Source organism: Scomber scombrus, chromosome 13 (assembly GCF_963691925.1).
Source record: "Scomber scombrus chromosome 13, fScoSco1.1, whole genome shotgun sequence".
In the NCBI taxonomy this organism is placed as follows: Eukaryota; Metazoa; Chordata; class Actinopteri; order Scombriformes; family Scombridae; genus Scomber; species Scomber scombrus.
Genome location: NC_084982.1, coordinates 8,020,362 through 8,040,739, shown reverse-complemented (window position 1 = coordinate 8,040,739; position 20,378 = coordinate 8,020,362). Strand labels below are relative to the sequence as shown.

Below are 20,378 nucleotides of genomic sequence, written 5' to 3'. Positions count from 1 at the left end.
ACTTCCAATTGTTCTTGCCACCCTTTTGTCCTCCAGTGTTTCCCAGTTGTAATAATCTAAATCGCATTAGGCTTCCTGTATGGCAGATGAGACTTGGCATCCACCTTCAGCTCAGAATCTAAATATCACTGATTCTTTGTCTTTTCTTCAGTTACAAATTCCGAAACCTTCACAGTATTTTTCTCCAAGGAAGACTTGGACAAAACTTTTGCATGCAACACATTTTGTTACAGTATGTAAAGCACAGTTGTAAATTATAAAGTTAATGATGGCTGAATACCATTTAGATGCTTGAGTTTCAGGGTGCTGTTATTGTGAATGTGGGCTCACTGTCACACCGTCATTGCTGACTGGGACACTTGAATAGAACAAAGCCATCGTTAATGTTATTAGTAACACCTGTGCTTTTCCTTCTGCCACTCAAACTCAAAAAGGCTTATTAAGATTAAAGTGACATGCGAGGAATACACAACTTTAGTTGTAACCACAAAGAGAAAAACTCAGTCCGCTCCTACACAGATACACGATTTAAACCAAAACTAAACTTTATACTGATCGCTACTTCATGGACACAAGGTGTGGGGTTGTTTGCTACAGTTGTGATAAAGCAGGTTATTTGAGTTTTTGACTATTAAAATTTTATAAATAATCCCTGAGGATGTTTTAACAAGACTTTAACTGTCATGAATATTTAATAGATTTCAAATAATACACTTGTTTCCCAAAAGCATCTTAAACCTAAGATGATCTTATCCCATAGATTTACAATGGGACTAAGATCATCTAAGCTTTAAGACGCCATTGGAAAACGGGGCCCAGAAATGTTGTTCCTCAAAGCATTTCTTTTTACAACACTGTTACTGTTCCATCTTTACAAGCACCAGGCAGCATACATTTCTAACATCATCTGGGAGCAACAGAGTTACAGTTTGTCATGTCTGATCTGTCTGGCCTGTCGATGTTGTTATGAGGTTATTACAAAGAGCTTAAGCCTATGTTCAAGCAGCTTTTCTACAATAATGATGTCACAGAGAAGTTGACCTTTGACCTTTTGGATATAAAATGTTATCATTTTTCCTATTAGACATTTATGTGAAACTTTGTCATAATAGTGTATTAATTCTTGAATTATGGCCAAGACGTGTTTTGTGAGATCACAGTGACCTTGACCTTTGACCACATAATTCTGATCAGTTCATCCTTGAGTCCAAATGGTTATTCATGCCAAATTTGAAGAAATGAACTAAAGGTATTCTTGAGATATCACGTTTACAAGAATGGGATGGACAGACGAGCAACCCGAAAACACAACACCTCCGGCCGCAGCTGTCGTCGGCACGAAGGCATAAAATATAAACATTTAGCGTTAAGTCAGTAATCATTCTCTCAGAGTAGGTTGCTTATCACATTGTGTATGTAAGGTAAAGACCTGACTTTGTGGATGTGTTTTATGTCTTTTTTCCAGTATGTTCTCTGCCTTCTGAAAGCTGAAAATGTGAATGAGAAACATGAAACATGATGATTGAGAACATGTTCTCAAGGGAAGGAATCCCAGTATTCTTTCCATGACAGGAAAATGTTTAACAAAAACAAAGACATTTCTCAACCAACTGTTTGACAACTGTGGTTCTGTTTTTCCAAAGGATGATGCCAAGCTGCTAAACACTGTCAAAGTTTTTGACATTTTATTTCCTTTGAAAATTTACAGGGATGCGTGTTTGTGTCTGCATCTCAGTGAAGTGTTGTTTCCACAGTGTACAAACAAAAAAATCAAATAGAAGCTGAGTGACAAGTGCGCCAATTGAATGAGGGCCCTGAAAGGCTCCATATTGATCCAGAGGGGGAGACATTTACAAGACAGCAGCAATCACATTGTCCCTGTCTCATGTTCTCAGCGTGGAGACACTGATTGGCTGTTTACAGGCAACAAACTGAGGAGCAATATTGACAGGCAATTAAATGATGGCTCGAATTGCAGAAAGACAGACGTGACAGAGAGCAGACAGGAGAGTTATATGACAAACAAATATGTTGCCATCGAACAAAAAAGTGATTTGTGATAATTAGGGTCACACCAACTGATTGGCCACTGATCGAAACTGGACAATTTTATGTCTGACCGGCTCACACTGGAACTGGCAGGTCTTTGGCTGAGTCGACTAACAAGAATATCACTACATTAAATTACAGACAGGTCTGCTGTGTGAAGATACATCATCGAAAAAAATTTCTGTAACCTGCTGCAATTGATTTTCATTTGAAAAAGTAGAAAATGAATTTTTTAATAACCAAATGCACTTTATGTTGTTTTCTTTTGAAAAGGTTTAGTTATTTTTATATGCAAACCAAACTTTAAGTTTATTAAAGAACAAGTACATTTTGTAATTAATTAGTTCATTTTTGTAGGCTGTTACTTATGTGAAACTAAATAAAATCTATATTGCCATGTCAGGCTTTTAAAAACAAAAGCAATCAGACTTGGCCCTGAAAAATGCAATCAGTGCATCCCTTGTAATAATTAGACTGGTTTGGTGATTGGTGATGTTGATAGTTGTCTCTTGTTAACAGATGATAAATCTGTGGCTCTGTTCACTGCGTCTTGGCCGGTCTGATTACAAGTGGACAGCTCGAAGTACTGCTGTTAATGCACCCAAGATGCATTGAGATCTGGTCGCTCAGACCACATTGGGAGATGGTCTGAGCCACATACGGCAACATTCTTTTAGCAGTGTGTACAAAATGTGTCTTGGGCAACACTGAAAGTCCACCTACTCAACTGACATCCTGTGCGTAAGCAGAAGTACTCATTCACGTGACAGCAGCGTCACATTAAAGTATGAAACAAGTGAAAACGAACCATACTGTCTGATTTACCTTTGGCTCAAACTGTTTTGATTTTGCCCAAACACCGTTGTCATTACAAACTTCTTTTAATTTCTGACAGACTACATACAGAGAGTCCAGTGCTGCCTCTAGTCAAAAACAACACATTTGGTCTTTGCAAACAGTAATGATGTATGTGTTTATATAGATCTGTTCACAAGTGGTCACTCATATGCATGTGGTGACGCATTCTAATGCCAGGTGTGAACTGACGTACTTAGAGCTGTCCACCTGTGATCAGATCATTCACAACGCGCAAGCAGCGCAAGGTGTGAACAGGACCTGTGAGTGTAAAGGATCATTTTAATTTTAATGTAATAGCCATCAGGCAAACATTAAACACAGCTATCACTCTGACAACGGCTGCAAAATCATTTAGCCGGACAAACACTGAACAGAAAAAGAAAGTGGGAACATTTCCCACAGAACACCTGCCTCAAATCCCTTGCCCAACATATCACAGATAGAAATGAGGGCTTTTCCAGTTGTGCAAATACCCATCGGCTACATGAGCTTTTTGCACAATCATTGTCATCAATGACAAAATGAACACAGCTGAGATTACACCCGCACAGTTCTCATGGCTTTACCTGCCACACACAAGGCAAACACAGAGGCGCAGGCACGCAGAAAATGACATATGGAAAGACACATGAGCCGTCCATCTAATGATTATATCGGGCAGCTCAGAAAACACATTCTCTTGTTTGCACAGCTGGACAGAGAAAAATGGTGTTCTAGGATTGCAGCTATGATGATGGTAATTAAAGCGGCTGGCAGACAAGGTGAGGGTTCATGCTGGTTCAGGAGCCTTTAGATATGATATGGCTTCACGTTAATTGGATGGTACAGTACTAAAATCGAGCAGACTCAACAGGTGCCTTTGAGTGTCTTTGAAAAATGGGATTGAGCACAGAGCGCTTGTTACTCATTACTACTTAAGATTTCATGAGACTAAAGAGTTGTGAGTACTACAAACCGCTGTGCAGTGTTTTTATGATCAGCCTTTAAACGCAATAATCTTTTAATCCAACTGGTTTGTATTTCATTGTCTGAGCGGTACTGAAGACAATACGACCACACCCACACAGGACTGTTTTCAGGGTGAATTCTTCAGTCAGACAATGGAAGGAACCAAGGGGATTTGGGCTGATTTTGGACTTTTTAGCTACCTGATGGAGCTCAGGATTCATCAATAAAGGCTTGATAACAAATAATTCATATAAAGCCAATGGTGTGGATGGGTAGGAGAACACAAAACATTATTTTACCATCAGACCCTGACCGATCCGGTCTCAGTAAAGTTACCGCTGCTGTGCCACGTGTGTAAATGTGCACATCACTCTGTCATTTTAAAGACACTTAGGGTTTCAGCTGCTGTGTGATGCTGCAGGTACTTCATAAAGTCAAAGGAAAGAATCTGACACACAGCCAGCTGTGAGCAACAAACAGAACATCAGAACTGATGTTCCTGTAACATCCCGGATTACGTTCAGTGACATCTGAACCACATTCATCTAAAATTCAGACATTGATCTAACATGTTTCAAACCTGCCTGAGTCACATAAATAGCTGTAGCCTATTCTAGCGGGCATTTTAGTAGGTTGTGTTACAGATGTGAATTACTGGAGAAGTAAAAGAACCAAAATACATGGAAGTTGATTTGTAATTGTGTGTACTCTGTTAATTAAAGACACACAATTTGAGGCTTTTGTGCTCTCTGCAGTCTCATTATGAACCAATCTCTGCGCTGAAATGTGGAGGAAAGCATGAAACACTGGAAACTTATCCACTCACTGTAAATAGTAATTTTACTGTCTGTAATACATCAATGGCCTGTATGCATCTGGTTATGTGCATCACCATATTTCTCCCCCTTTCCCTGTCGCTCTGCATTAAGTTCCACAGTGTTACATTAAAATACCAGTTCTGAGGAGCAGAAATATGCTCAAACCATTCGTAGTTGAAGCAGTGGTGGCCAACAGGACCTACAGGATGGAAACCAAAGCTTTGGCATCGTGCTCACAGCTGTTGTGTTCTCTGTTGCTCTTGACATGAACAAAAACTAAACACAGGAGGTTTTCAGTGAATAGCAAAAAACCTCCTGTGTCACAGATATCTTTTTTGTGGCTTTCTAGCTCAGCTCTCACACACATTATAATGCGTGTGCGTACATGTGTGTGTGTGCTGGCACTACATTAGCATCCATTAAAAGCACTGTTGTCATTGGCTTTTATTTAGATTCCTAAATACCGAATAATAAATAAGTACACTGGGTAAACTGTCACTAAGGCATTGACACACATAAGTGTGTGCACACAAACACACACTTAAATGTTATTGTGAGTCATTTACTCAGAGGACCTGGCAGAGAGTAACATTCACTATCTGGAGGCTTACTTTTACCTGAACCACAGGTGCCAACTCTTATCTTCATCTAACTCTATTACAACCATCATCCCAAATACCTCCAGACATGTTTTAATACCTGATATACACATACATAATATAATAAAAAATATTCTGCTTTAAATAATAGTTTGTGTCTGATATGAATATCCTCCTTCTTCCTCATTAAAATTCAGAATCAACAAATACACAAATGTTGTTTTTTTTCCTAGTTTAACAGCTGGACACAAGATGTCTCCTACTTCCCTGTAAAGTCCATTCTCAGTGTTTGTGCACTGGAGGGTTCAAGTTTTCACATCCCACTGTGTATGTTTCATACAGGATTACTGGTTGTGATGTCATAAATCATACTCATACAAGTACATACCTTAAACTTAGATTTAAGATGAACACAGAGACACAGAACACAGAACTTTCCACTTTCAGTAGCTGACTGTGAAAACAAACTCTGCACATACATCATTCTGGACGGAGAAACACAAACATCCAACTGTCGGAACAAGTAGACAAACACATTTTTCAGTGAGAGGGACTTTAAATAAGAAATAAGCCAAAAAAGTGTCATAAGCGCCAGAAAGTGCCCACAAGAACTGTGTGCTGTTTAGTATAGATAAACTAAACATCCAACACCCATAAAATTATCTCCCAAAAGTATTTCAAAATTCTGCGCTTCAGAGTGACTGAAGTCAATCCTTCTTCCACATTCAACATACAAAGTTATGTCATCAAAAAATGACTTTTTGCTGAGTAAACAAAACCAAAGGGTGGCACAAACCAGCAGTGGATGAGAGATGTCAAAGCACCTATTGTTTTCTACGTGACTTCACACACTGGTGCTGTCTTGATAAGCCTCATGGGTTGATGCCACTGTCCTAGTTCCCACAGATGTGCGTGAGCTCAAACAGAACAGAAAAAAAGCATTTTCATTAAATTCACTGTGCATAACGATACATCCCAGCTGCTGCGTGTCAAAGCATACAACGCTACACAATGCACTGCAACGTAAAGTGCAGTGTATTCAAGTTCAAAATGTGGGGCTGTTCTCTCTGCTAAACACTAACAGTATTTGCCAAAGTATACATGGAAAAAGAATGGACATGTATTTTCTATTGAGCATGCTGTAATTTTATAGTCATTTAACTTTACTGCCGACTTGTCTGGGTAAAGGTCTGTGGAGAAGAGGAATCCAGCAGTGTTTATAGGCCCACTGCTGAGCAAATGCAGCCAAGTCCTTTAAATCATCTCTTGCACAGTTTATTGAGGATAACTGTATAGGATTTGATGGTAATTTCGAGTCAACTCAGGAGAAACAACCCCCGTCGACCACTCACTTCTACACTCAGCATGCCACACTTCCATTTTCCATTTTCACATCCACCTCAAGTTCCCTATTCACTCTCCTTGATACTGCTCATTTCCTCCTTCTCCCTTCCACAGTTCTCATAGATTTTAATCTGTCTGACTCCTTCTTTCTGTCCTTGTTTTTCAGTGTGCTTCATTTGATTTCCCACATTCGCAGCTGCCGGGACAAAAGATGAGGAAGCGGTTCCTTCCTTCACTTCCCCATTATTTCTGCTTTTCCGCTCCTCTATCTCTCCTCCCCCTTCCTCTGGCATCCTCTCTTCTGCTGGTTTGATAACAGGCTGTCACAAGTGATTAATGTTTTTCTCAGAAAGTGCTAGCTGCCCTAAAGGGCCACAGCTCCTGCTGGTGGGTGGCTGGCAGGCAGGAAAATGACAATTCCATTTGCAGGCGAGAGGAGAAACACACATCTCGGGAGAGAGGGTGATAGAGACAGCGACCAGAGGAAGGAGCACTCTTTCTCCCCCCCTTGCTTCATCTGTCCTTTGATTGGACAGTGATTGTTATGTGTGGACCTCATTGCACGCCAGTAAAGGGCATGGGTATAAACAAATGGTGTAATTACAAGACCCTAATGTGACACAAGGGAAAAGAGGCAGATTAAGGGGGAGGTGGGGGTACTGTCTGCCAGTATTATTAAATTAACTTTTTTCCGTAGCACTTGTTTTGCTTGTTTGACAGGTATTTGAACTGACACTGACCTAAATTCTTCCCTGTCTGACAGAAAGACGGACATGCAGGCAAACAAGCAGTCGATTGAAGTGGAAAGAGGACAACGGTCAGGCAGGGGAGGGAACGAGACGACATCATTAAGCACAAGAACTTGACAGGTGTTCAAATCCCCTCGCTGCACTTTGCACCTAAAAGCCCGTCTGCAAAAGGTGTCACAGTTGTCTCAGGAGATGCGGCGCTTTAAATGTGCATCCGCAGACACACACCAACCTGCCAGGAGCCACAGTGATTCAGATTAGTCGTGTGACACCACTATTCAACACAGCCATATTTCAATCTACATCCCCAATCACTAATCATTCTGCTCAAACCTGAGAATTGTTTTTGTAAACAAGAAAATACAAGAAATCTTCCTTTCCTACTAAGTCTCATGAGATGACAGCAGAGTGTTGCTATAGTGACAGTATAAAGACAGTCTGGACAGGGGGGAAAACAATGACTACCAAAAATACCCCACAAAAAAAAACCCCACATCCTCTTTGGGACTCTCCAGGAACTGTACCCTCCCTAACAGGAAATAGTGTTATCTAACAAGGCTGCTATCAAAGAAAGCTGCAGACCCTTCAGACCACCACTCTCTCTCTTTAGCAAGGACTTTCCTTCCTCCAATACACTCCTATAATTACTGAGGGGAAATGCTGCCATACTTGTAATTCACATGCAACAAAATTACATCAAGTGCTGGAGGAAGTGAAAAAGGAAAACACATCAGTTCCTTGTATCCTGTGAGATAAAATGATACTGAAGCAGATGTAGTTCACATGTCTGCAGGTGGACTCATCCTCAGCATCATACCTCTCATCTAACTGGCTTACAGACCAAATGAAAACCAAGTAGATATCTTTTTATGAAGAGAATATTTCAAATGAAACCTCACAGATGCAACCAATGATAACAGATGAGACCCCCCCCTCCTCTTATGTAATACAAAGTATGCTCTGGCTGATTAGCTGTTACTTAACAGGCTATACAGCGGTGGATAGTGAGAGGAGGCAGCCTCGCGGAAGAGACGAAAAACTGGAAAAGGAAAAAAAAGCCGCATTATGCAAAATGAGCAGCAATATAATAATCAGCTGAGAGGATCAGTCTTAAGCAGGGGTCGGACCACTTCTTGGCAACAATATCCATGCGCCCTCTGAGCAACAGTTGTCTAGTCACCTTAAACAAAGCGCATCAGTCCGCTTACAGGCAATTTATCTACATCGTTTGTCTCCATCTCACCTCGCGTCCTGTTTAACTTTTTTTCATGTTGTACCTACCCGATATGCCTCCGCCGATCACTATAACATCGTAGGTGTTGCTGGGTGCAGTCATGGTGTTGTCTGGTTCTGTCTTTCCCCGCTCTGCCGTGTACGCTCGGTGGTGAACGCAGGGCGCACGGAGGGGCGCATCTGTATTAAAAGCGCCGGGCAGGCCCACTCCCTCCAGACTCCTCCCACCGATAGTAAAGCAGCAAACTACTCCGTGGATAGGGAGGATTATTAGGACGTGTCTTACACCTGCAGACACATCGCTCTTTACCTCGTTTATACGCAGCAATAAACAGTTTAAGACCCGGAGGACTTCGCTCCAGTGTTGGTGCCATGATAGTCGGACCCAAGGTCTCTTCTTATCAGTCAAAGCTCCTGTAAATCTTTTATTCATTGTAAATCTTCGCTGTCATAATTGAAACACTCAGCAAATAAAGTAATTTTGACTCTCTCTTTCAGAGGAAGTCTCCCTCGTTCCAAACATATTAACCAGATTTGTTGTGTGATTAAAGATGGTGTTCAAAAGTAGTTCAGGAATACTATTTGCATGTATTGATGCCAAAGCAATAAAACTGCAACCCAAAGACTAGTTACTGTAGTTTAAGGAACAAAAGCTCTGCCGTGTAAAAGCAGTGTTAAACTGAATTCATACAGTCCTTCCTTCTGTTCCAGACAACACCATAGTCCACATTTAAAGTCGGAGTCTGCAGATGATAACACAGTTATTCACTTGTCATGTTACAATATCCTTCTGGGCAGAGACTGGCTTTACATTTGTATTCTTTAGTTGCTGTTGCCCTCTTGTGGTTGGTTGGTTGGTTGGTTGGCTGGTTGGTTATATCTAGACGAGCTGATTTTTGCACATGCTGTGTGTTGCACACCCTGGTCATGTGCTGTTATCAGGCCGATTAGAGCATTTTTGCAAAGTTATATTACATCTAAGGATCTTATTGTGCAGCTCAGTTTATGATCTGTTATGGATATATTGTGCTACCATCCTTCTAATAACAAGGTTCCACATTTTCCAACATTTTGAGCTTCTTACAATGTGTGTTATAAGATGGGGTTTATTCATGTATTTATATATTCATTTTCAGGTGGGTATGTAGTAAATTATGCACCCCCTAGTGGGATAATCAGACCATGATTGCAGTTAATCCTAATCCTCAATTGATCTAATTTATGGAATAAGCTACTGAAGTCCCACGCTAGCACATCACCGTCTTTACAGGGACTAGAGCAGTACGTGTTTTAGTGGTTACTTACACTGATTTTCTAGTTTATATAGACACCTGTACAATCTAGTGTAATTCATTGCAAAACAGTGGAACTTTATCAAGCCTGTAATTTTCAGGTATTTTGTCAGAGAGGCATCGATTTAAGGCTACAGCCATTTTAAAAGCTGTATTTGGTTTTGTATTCCAAGTGCAATCAGAAACATTATACTACAAAATGCAGTCCAATTTAACACATCACTAACTACAGCCTCAACAAGTCTGTTCTTTGGCAAAAGTGCTGGAAGCTGCAAACTGTTGCGGTAATGTACTGAAGGCTCAATGATGATGTGTCACAGCCATTATTATAAAAAAGGCACACACGTAAAGAGGTGCATATGTGAAAGTGGTTTATGATGTCAAATATTAAGTAAGTAAAGTGGTGAAGAGATTTTATGGGGCCTTCCTCTGAAACCTGAGTTGTCCTCTCACAACTACAAAGCTAGATTTTGCTCCATCCTGTAGTGGAAATTATCTGAAAATGATAAACCAACCATTTGATCCTTCTTTCATTTTATGATTCTTCTCTGTGACTCTGCTATTTCCCCCAAAATGAGATGCTTGTAAGAAGTTTACCTTGTTCTCAGTGAGGATTTATGGAAGCCATTGTCATCAACTGTGAAAAAGATGGTGATATACAGCTTTGGAGACTGTAGCTGGGTTTGAAGGTTATTCAGAAGTGTCCAAAGTTTCATTTAATGACTTCTGTTTTGGAGAATTGGAAGGTATGAAAGCATGTATGTGCAACAACAGCACAAAATAAGGAAATATGGTATACATACACAACTGACTGGATCACCTCAAAGGTTCCTCACCATCAGGAGACATGGCAAAGATGGCTGCCCGCTGTCCTTGTCTAGAGGGAAAAAAAGATCAAAATACATTAAAGAGTTCAATAACAATACCATAGCATATGCATCACAGAACACAATAGGAATTATGAATATGCTTTTAATGATAACTCATATTTTTATGTAAGATTTTGTTTTGAGCTCAGCCTCATTGTCTTGATATCTGGTTAACTAACTTACATAAAACCTAAATGAACATTTGTCAAACATATCTTTTCATATTTATATCTCTATTAAAATCATTGAGGGAAACTGGTGGACAGATGAGGAATGGTTGGGTCAGAGAAATTATAACATACAGACATAAGGAGAGGGTGTAGATGTCACCATGACAATTTGTGTGGGAGGTGAAGTTTAGGGTCTAGAATAGCAGCAGAACAACATGAGAACACATTGTATGGTTTGGTGCAGTCTTTTTCTCTAAAAGGTGTCTGTATAAAATGTTATCCAAGGCACAGCGGGGCAAATGCTGTACGTTCTCTGCCCTTTTAAAAAAAATCATATCTTTGTAATACTGAGGATACAATGGAGATAATGAGGTACACTGTTTGAATCCTGCTACAGTACATGTGTATAGTGTGTCCTGTCAGCAGGGGGCAGCAGTAGCCTGAAATGACTTGAGTCAAGTCCTCTGACAGAGTTTAAATTGGGATTTGATAGACCTCTGACTTCAGATAAATGAAGAACCTATGAAACAACATGGCCTGAAAAGGTTAACGTTTACTCTAACACAAAACCCGTGCCTGTGGAAAAAGTCAAACTACAAGTAGATTTTTATGGCGAAGCAGTGGGGAAGAATAAATATTTCCAAGGGGTTACTGAAGTCTCTAAACACTTTCCCATAAAACTGACTGCTCCTCAACATTTTTAGCAAAACACAATTCATGAGCCATTATGTTTTTCTATTTTTGCTACTAACAACTAACAATGGACTCTGACACATCTTATTAGTATATACTGCTACCATAAACTTCAAAGCCAGACAAGTTCATTTATCTTCCTATTTGCTTGCAGTGTGATGCATCGTTTTATTCAGCAGCTGAGCAGCTAATTAATTACCTCGCCTGCTGACTGATGTTAGTGGTGCACTTTTCCTTGTTAAATGTTTGTTCAGTGGCTCATTAAACAAGCTGCAGGACAAGACGTGTGTTCATTTGGTAAGTTAGATAAGGAGGAGACTTTAGCAGGACAGCTCATGTGGGGTTGCTCAGAGTCTGTGGCTCTTGTGTTGTGTATCAGGATGCTATCGTCATTGCTTTATGCAAGATTTGATTGGTTGTATGGAAACACGTTTTCCATCTTGTACTCGGGGAACTAATGGTTTTCTCAAATGAGAACACAAGACAAGTGATTTAAAGAGCAGACGTGTATGCTGTAGCAATAGAGCAATATAATTTCAGTTGGTCTTTTAGAGTCACAAAAACATTTTAGAGGACAGATAGTAGGACTAATGGTAAGTAAAAAAAAAGTTTACAAAGTTACTTTTATCTTAAAAACTTACAGCCTGCTCCACACAATTGTTAACCAGCAGCAAACTAAAGTAAAGTGTGTTGTCCTGTTTTTGTCAATTGTCAGCAGGTGTTATTAATTGTTGCCACGGAAACATGTTTTTTTAGTGTTGACATAGGTGACAAAAACGTGTCAGTTTTCATTTTTCTAACTCACAGTTGAATGATGTATGTGTAATGATTCTGACCTAACTACTGTGGACTGGTCTATCCCTACCTATCCAGGTATTTCCCTACGAGGACAATAAAGTATATTGTATCATATCGTATCGTATCGTATCGTATCGTATCGTATCGTATCGTATCGTATCGTATCGTATCGTATCGTATCGTATTCAATTCCTGTTAAACAATTCTACAATAAAAATAAACTACAGCTTTCAACCAACAAACATGTCTGTTGCCTGAAGGTCCTCAGTTGCACAAAGCTGTTTCATTCTTGTCATAATTACTAAAACTAATTTAGTACACTTTGGATTAGTTTTAAACAAAGAACTATAGCTGTTGTAGCTGTTCAGCTGTGCTTTTTCAGTTTGGAGGACTGTCAGAGTCACAAAGACATTTTACGAGACACATTCAATTACAGTAAAAGCAGATAAGAAAATCCATAATTCCATAATATAAAACTTTCTTCTCTATTACTTTTTGCTCCAGAGAACTATTACGGAGCTGTGTTGTCCTCATTGTCATTCATAAATTGTTACCACTTAAACAGGTTTTACTTTCAAGGTGATTTAAGCCTTAAACGAGGTCCAACTTCTGCTACTGTCTAGACATCTCCTTGAGAATTGCCAATCCTCTCACCTCCTTTCACTGCCATCAAAGTGGCAATCATGAAAAATGCTCAGTTATTACATAAGGGACCAAAATGTTCTTTCCTAATTAGCTCGCTTGTTGCTATCGGAAAGCGTGCTCAGACTATGTAAGTGTTTCAGCACAATTGAGGTTATTGTGTTCATATTTTCTTAGGGAAGTATGTGCTGACAGGTCATCACAAACTGCTTTTCACAAGTCAGTGAATGGTCATATTGTCGGACCTTCAGCACATGGCTGTTGTCCATGTTTCACGTCTGGCATTTTAATGGAATGCTAAACACATGTGAATTTCTCTTTAACAAGTAGGCTATGGTACAGTCCAATAAAATGCCACTTTTCCTGTGATTTTTATCAAATTCTTGTATGGTTATGATTAGGATCAAGGATGAATATGTGTGTGTGATGTCTATTACTGCTGATGTGAAGGATTACAGTATAAAATACCACATGTGCCTCGCCTGCCTCACACCTGGAAACAGACTGGGATGAAAAACTGTCTGTGACAAATGATAATTCGGCTTCTTTAATTAGGAAGTCTGGAGCTTGCCAACCATCTCCTTCATGTTCCTCAAATAGGACATATAAAAGAGCACAGTTAGCTTATGCATGACAGCCATTATCTTGCCCCTCTGTCATCCTGTCACTCTACTCCCCTCAAATAATTATACCTCCTGCCTCATGTCACGAAATGCCTCCTCTGCGCTAATGTGTGTGTGCATTTGTGTGTGTTGATGAAGGAGAGACACAGTGAGAGGAGACAGCAAAGAAAGGCAGATTAATCTCCAGAGTCGGAGGGAAAACTATTTTATTAGGTTCACGTGTGAAGCGGCCGACCATGCTGTCAGTTAGAGTCGGGATTGAAACGTCCACAGACAGCGTATTGTTCTAGTTCACAGGGAAGGGTTACGTTTCAGCTCTGAACACAACAAAGACATCTATACACGGAGCATGTGTGTGTATGAAAACATTTAGGATCTTATGGAGAGGGTAGAGCTCTGCAATCATGTATTTTTAACAGGACATAAATTCACACAGAGACATTCAGTTTTTATTCTCCCTCATAAAAGTCAAGGCGCGGCGTGTCTTGCTCCTCACAGTGGGTCCATCTCTGACAGTTATAGGTGGAGGGACAGTCTTTCTCTGACCATTAAACCACGGTGCCAACCACAAATTTTGCTTTTCTGTGTCTCTGCTTTTCTGCTTTATTTCACCACATGCTGGGGAGTGACAGGTTGGTGGAAAATGGGACACCAGGTGTTTTTCAGTAAAGGTTACAAGTCAGTCGTGATTTCGCAAATGGTGCGTTCATCAGAATGACCAGCTGCTGAACTACTTTTAGGCATCAAAAAGACTTCATAGCTTCATATTTACATTTCTGGCTGTTAAGAAAACAGTATGGAAGCAAAGAAAGGCCATAATAATTTGAATTTTTATATGCAACTGTATGCCTAAATGTTACTTTAACCACTACGAAATACACTGCTGAAACTAATCCCTATTTGTCTTTATTATTATTTATGGTCTGCATTTTGTCAGCCACTGATGTACTTACATTCTGTATACATATACAATTTATTTAGTAGTTTTCATTGTTGTCTACAGTGGATTCAAATGGCCTTGACACGCATGAGGGATTCACAGGAAATAACAGACCCATGAATTCCAGCATGGTTTTTAATTTGATATCTGATATCCGCCTCATTGTCTACTCCTCACTCTCCTAACGCTGTATCAGAGCAGCGGGTGATTACAGTGATGTTTGTCGGGTATGCTGTGGTTGCAGATACCACTGACTACATTGAAATATGTTATTTTAAATAGATTTATTCTATTGTAAATGTATATAGTTTGAATTCTCCTCAGTTTTTTTTCAAGTGGTGTTTTTGTGGTAAACAAATTTCAGATAATTCCAGCATCTCAGGTTTCCAGTTCCGTACCTAAATTTTTCTTTCTTAGGTCATGACTGGTGATGACAAGACATAACCTGCTAGGACAGATGTGGGATTAATTCCTTTAGGCTCGATTGATTATCATTGTTAGCCCAGATGTTCAAGTTCGAATTTTTACATCTTGAATTTTTGGTGCCTTAACTGCAACCTATTTAAATGGACTTTTTGACCTGACTTGAATTTTTAGATCTGAATTTGACTAGCTGAATTTTAACAACTTGAATTAGTTTTTCTAATATTGGATGCTATCATTATCGATCTGAACTTGTGCAAAACTTGAAATGACCTTCTTGAAATTACATAGAGGGGATTTTGAACCACATAAAGTCAGACAGATGGTTTTCAAAGTAGTATATTATAATGCTATAAATTCAATGGTTTTAATTTATTTAATATTAGGGCTCAGTGGTGGTTAAATTAAAATAAAGAATTCAACTGCTTATAAAATTGTAATTATTATGGCCTATACTTCCATACACCCCCTCCCCACTTGTTTGTTCAAATTCAAAATGAATGCAATTCATTCTTTGTGGTTGGAAAGTGGAATTTTAATGACAGAAGAAACCACAGTTGGAACTAGGGGACTAAGTTGTTAATTTTTAAGTTTATCTTCTAATGTCCAAGGATTTTGAATAAAGTTTTAAAGCCTGGCAAACATACAGAGTGAAGTCTGAAGTTGTGTTGTCATCATGGTGGACCAGGAGGTTAATGTGCAGGATTTACAGACGTATGCAGATGACTGGGGTATTTCTTCCAAATGAAAACATTGGACACGTCATTAGTAACAATACAAGACAGGCAAAAGCAGCAGTTTTATAAATCCGGCATGATAGTAGCTACAGTTTCAACAATGTTGACAGGAACATCACAAAGATTCAAATAGAATAGATTACATTTAACACTGATAGCCTTGACAGTCTATTGACAGTCCGTACAACCATCCAGAGGTTGGTCAAACCTTTCTCCTTAGTCTTCTTTCATCCTCAGTTTCCCTTTTTACACTGTCTGCCACTATGCTTTTATTATTCACCTGATGAGCTCTCCTGTCAGCATTAGTCATGTTTTACACAGCTAGATGAAAGTCTGCAGGGAGTGTGTAAAATGTTATTGGGTGAATAAGCATGGCGAAGGTGCTCCTCTATAGATCCACCACATGTCGGAGGTTTTGTGGACCCGTTCGTTCTGATCGAGCCTCATCTTTTCCCATGCTGCTTTTTAATGGGGCATGTTGTTTTGTTGTCAAATGCATGGTGGGTTTTTTATGGAGCTGGCAGAAGGCTGTTACAGACATTTGTAATGAGCTCTCATACTGCGGTTCATGAGCGTGTGTTATGAATTACAGAGGCCCGTAATGAGTGCAGCGTGTCTCCGCATTGAGGAGGGTCTCCAACTGGCCCCTGGGAGAAGCAGTTTGTGGCGCCTTGTGTGCTGCAGAAATATGCTTCAAATGATTTGCACTGATTGAATGCACATAACGGAGAGGGTATACACTGTTCTGTCTGAATCCCAAGGGCACATCAAATTTTAAGGCCTATATGAGGATGGTACTCTTGCTCCAAATGATCATTCCCAAGATGACAACAAGCATCTTGAACGGCTGTCCTCTGAGGCAATATTTTGATCCAATACTCAACAAAAATGCTCTGGGTAGCTTTACAGTGAGGCCTGAGGCCAATAACAATGCCGGTCTACAGAGTTTTGAGGGTTTGGGAGGATGCTTCTCCCTGCTCAGCTGCACTCCTCACAGTTGCAGGCTAGGATGTATCTGTAAGTGGCCGTAATGCGAGTCCCGCCGGCGCAGCGCAGCCGCACCGCCTTCAGCTTGGAGGTGTGGGGCCGGCAGCAGGAGCAGGTACTTTTGAATGGCTGCTTGAGCACCGAGCTGAAGGAGATGAGGGGGTCAGAGCGGGTGGTATGGCTGCAGTGGCCCTCGCAGCGTGCCAGCAACACCATCTGGAAGACAGCATGCAGAAAAGGCAGCGTTAAGAAAGAACAGACAAGTCATTCAACCAGGTTCTTCATGACCTTAACACCCTGTCAGGGATGAGAAAACGGTTCTCTGGGTACGACGAGGGAGTGTTTAAGTCTGTTCTGAAAGTGAGCCGTCTGATTGTGCTCAGAATGTCTCCTACATAAGTCTCCCAGCCTCTTATCCTACGTAAGTCTCCCAGCCTCGGCCTTGCACCTGCAAACTGAGAGATAGCAACGAGACTAGTCACTCACTCCTACACCTGCTGCAGCTCAACGCTCAGGGTCACACACAGTCATTTGCACGCGGTTTGCATTTGAAGCTCATATCTCGTCACTTTTTTGCATCCAGAGTCATGCACACAGCAAGCTATCCAGTGCTGATACTTATAGTAGGAACAAAACACACACTCAGGTTTTTTCCAAGTCTGACCTGTCCATTCACCCACACACACACACACACGCTCAGACACACGTATGCACATACATACAAGCGCTGGCCTGATTAGTGTTATGACCGTCAGACAGGCATTCCGCTGTGGGTCACTACATTCCTGTCGCCTCCCTAAACAGACTCCTGTGTCATGTCCTTCTGTCAGCTGCTGTGTGTCGCCACCCATGTACCCACTTTGACAAAGGCCTGTCTGGGGCCATGGCAGGGTGACACACATACACACACACGCAGCAGGAGTGTTGTCGCCACTTTAAGACCATTTGTCTTTGTCCTAGTGGAGGATCAGACTGTCAAACAGCAAGAATTCCTCTCCTCCTTTTTTCGCCTCCTCACTGTCGGCACCTTTCCTATTCTTCCATTCATTCATGACCAGCTGATAAAAAAAGCAGATACTGTTGATGGTCATTCATCCCTTTGTGTATTTAAACCAGCAAGAGGGACTCTCCAGCGGTGTCATCAAAAGCATGAGAGAAACCTGTTAATACGCTCATCAGATACATTTCCCTTTCAGATTGTAGGTCACTGCGGGGTGACGACTAACACATTATGAATCTGTTATAGTAAAAAGTTCATTCTTGACTTTAGAAGTAGTTTGACCAAAAAAAAAAAAAAATGGACTTAGGGTCTGCTTAGCTTTCAACCAACATCTAATGGTCGTCTTCAATAGATGTAGTTCGTCCAGTAGTTGTGAAGAGAAGATGGCTCCTGTCCTCTTGCATCTTTACATCAAAGACCACAATATAAATAAGTCTTGAACTTTATTGTGACATTTTTGTAGAGGAGATTTAATATTTTCCTTCTTGTAAAGTCAACTAAACTAAACTAAACTCAGAGGCTCATAGCAAAGTTCTGGAAAAATTTGGTAGGTAAATCTTGAGATTTTACTGTGTGTTTTTGTGTATAATGTAGGCCTGTATCGATGTCCTATCCACATTTGGACTGTTTTATCACTTTGTAAAGCACTTTGAATTGCTTCTGTATGGTACTGTGCTTTTCATATAAACTTCTTCAAAACAGACACAGCAGCTGAGGCATGTGAGTAAAGCAGTAATTAAGATACATTGGAAAAAGTTATTTCTCACAAAAGTTACAAAAAGCAATTGAATTAAAAGTCTATGTTTTGACTTGCAGCTTCCTCGTGTTTCTTTGTTCATTTGGATTGCCGATTGCTCTGTCACTAGGATTAACTGTTATCCTTTTTTAGGTATTAAATATATGGACTCATTGTAACTTGTTCCTGACAAGTGTACTGAAGCATAGCTATTCAATTAATTTAACCGGTGTCAATACATTTAACAAGTATGGACTACGTGCAGGAGCTGATCTATTAATCTCCTACAGAGATCACTTTCACATGAGCAAAAATATTTAACAGCGGGCCCAGACATAAATCACACAGACACACACACACGCACACACACGCGTTGGCCACCATGAAAAGTTACCCCTCCACACAGCCAAACAAACACACACACTTACATACATAAATTCACAGACGATGAGCAAGTTGTAGTGCAGGTGGATTCTGTGAACTGTAAATACTGAGGTGTAAAGCAGTTGCTCAGCTGGACTTCCAGTCAGTTCACCGTGTACTGTAATAGAAATCCCAACTCATGCTGCGAGTGTGTTCAGCCCTGCCTCGACTGAGCGGAGCTGTGGTTTGGCCACCTGCTTTTTGCACTCAGAGTCAGAATATTAAAAAAAGACCAAAGAACTGATCGCTCACGCAAAGAAGAACAACTGCAACGGTGGAAAAACAAAAAGCAAGAAAACTGACAGCGCCTCTCCTCAATCTCAGTCATATGTTTGGCGTGAATCGATGGATCATCAGTCACTTTACATGAAGGGCCTCTCAGCTGTGTGACAAGTCAGAGAAAGAAAAAAGAATGAGCGTACACATCTCCATATCATTAGATTTCTATCCACTTTTCTTCACCTCATCTCTCTCCCTTTAGCACCTGGCAGAGGCAGGAGAAACAGGCTGACAGGGAGACATCCACTTAAGCCAAAACTGAGTCCCAGCTGAGGTGCAGAATATGTCTGCAGCGTGGCCCATGTCCAGCAACGCGCACACATACACACTCCCTGAGAAACGAAGCGTGACTTGTCTAAATGATGGAGAGAGAGAGATAAATGGAGCAAAAGAGAAAATAAGTCACTGGACTGAACAAATGGAGGAGGCTTTTGAGGGGCAACAAGAGTAATACTAGTAGAAAGAAAAATGTTTCCGAGATAAATGACTTGTAGTTAGTGTTGGAGGATTTTTTTGGACGGAGTTCTGGGGGTTTCTCTGGATCTCAGAGCCTTGGTTTGGAACAGACTGTCTCCCTGATATCTGTAACAAATAAGTTCATTTGTCAGGTGGTCTGACCCTGTTGCCTTTAACAACTTGTTAACAAAAACGAGCAGGTGACCACGATGGAGCAGATTGACGTACAGTTCATATCTGTGTCTTACCTTGGAGTTGCATTTATATATCGGGTGGGTGATGGTCTCTACAAAGTGGTGCCTCATGCAGCGCTCCGGATCAGTGTCTCCCAGATGTGGGTGTCCGTTATCACTGGCCTTGTTGCTGCTGGCAGAGTGAACCGAGCCCAGCAGGGGGCAGCACATCAGGACCAGCAGCAGGCCAGAAGGGGAGCCCACATAGATTGAGGGTTTCATGATCGGGCCACCCTGAGGCTCTTGATCCTCACTTTCACTTTCTTTCTCCAAGTTCTTTCCGTCCCTCACCCAAGTTGTATTTTAGGGTCTCACAAAGGGCGACTTCAACGTCTTTCTCACTGCTGCTGCCTGCTAGTACACTGGAGGTTCAAGGTAATCAAGCTGCAGGGAGAAAAGTAGACGGAGGGTTGCTTCGTAGGGCCACTCCATCCCCCACCATTTGGATCAACCGCAGTCTGGAAGAAGAAGACAAACAT

General features: G+C 40.8%; 2 protein-coding genes across 2 annotated transcripts in view; both read right to left on the bottom strand.

Moving 5' to 3' along the window:
- mao (monoamine oxidase) overlaps positions 1-8,809 on the bottom strand; it is a 32,858-nt gene extending 24,049 nt beyond the window's left edge. Inside the window, exon 1 of the mRNA XM_062431459.1 lies at positions 8,647-8,809. Coding sequence (XP_062287443.1) covers positions 8,647-8,701 — 55 coding nt within the window. The 5' untranslated portion in view covers positions 8,702-8,809. The remainder of the gene's footprint in view (positions 1-8,646) is intronic.
- A 7,954-nt stretch (positions 8,810-16,763) lies between these two features.
- ndp (norrin cystine knot growth factor NDP) lies at positions 16,764-20,121 on the bottom strand. The gene is made up of 2 exons (XM_062432287.1): positions 19,915-20,121; positions 16,764-16,988 (listed from the first exon to the last, which is right to left on the bottom strand). The coding sequence occupies exons 1-2, from the start codon at positions 20,119-20,121 to the stop codon at positions 16,764-16,766; spliced, it is 432 nt and encodes a 143-aa protein (XP_062288271.1).
- Between the last annotated feature and the right edge of the window lie 257 nt (positions 20,122-20,378).

Bases quoted from the DNA above. Each gene is read 5' to 3' on its own strand.
- ndp (XM_062432287.1), bottom strand. From the start codon at position 20,121: ATGAAACCCTCAATCTATGTGGGCTCCCCTTCTGGCCTGCTGCTGGTC. The intron at 16,989-19,914 runs GTAAGACACAGA...GCTGTCTTCCAG, and splicing joins TATATAAATGCAACTCCAAG to ATGGTGTTGCTGGCACGCTG.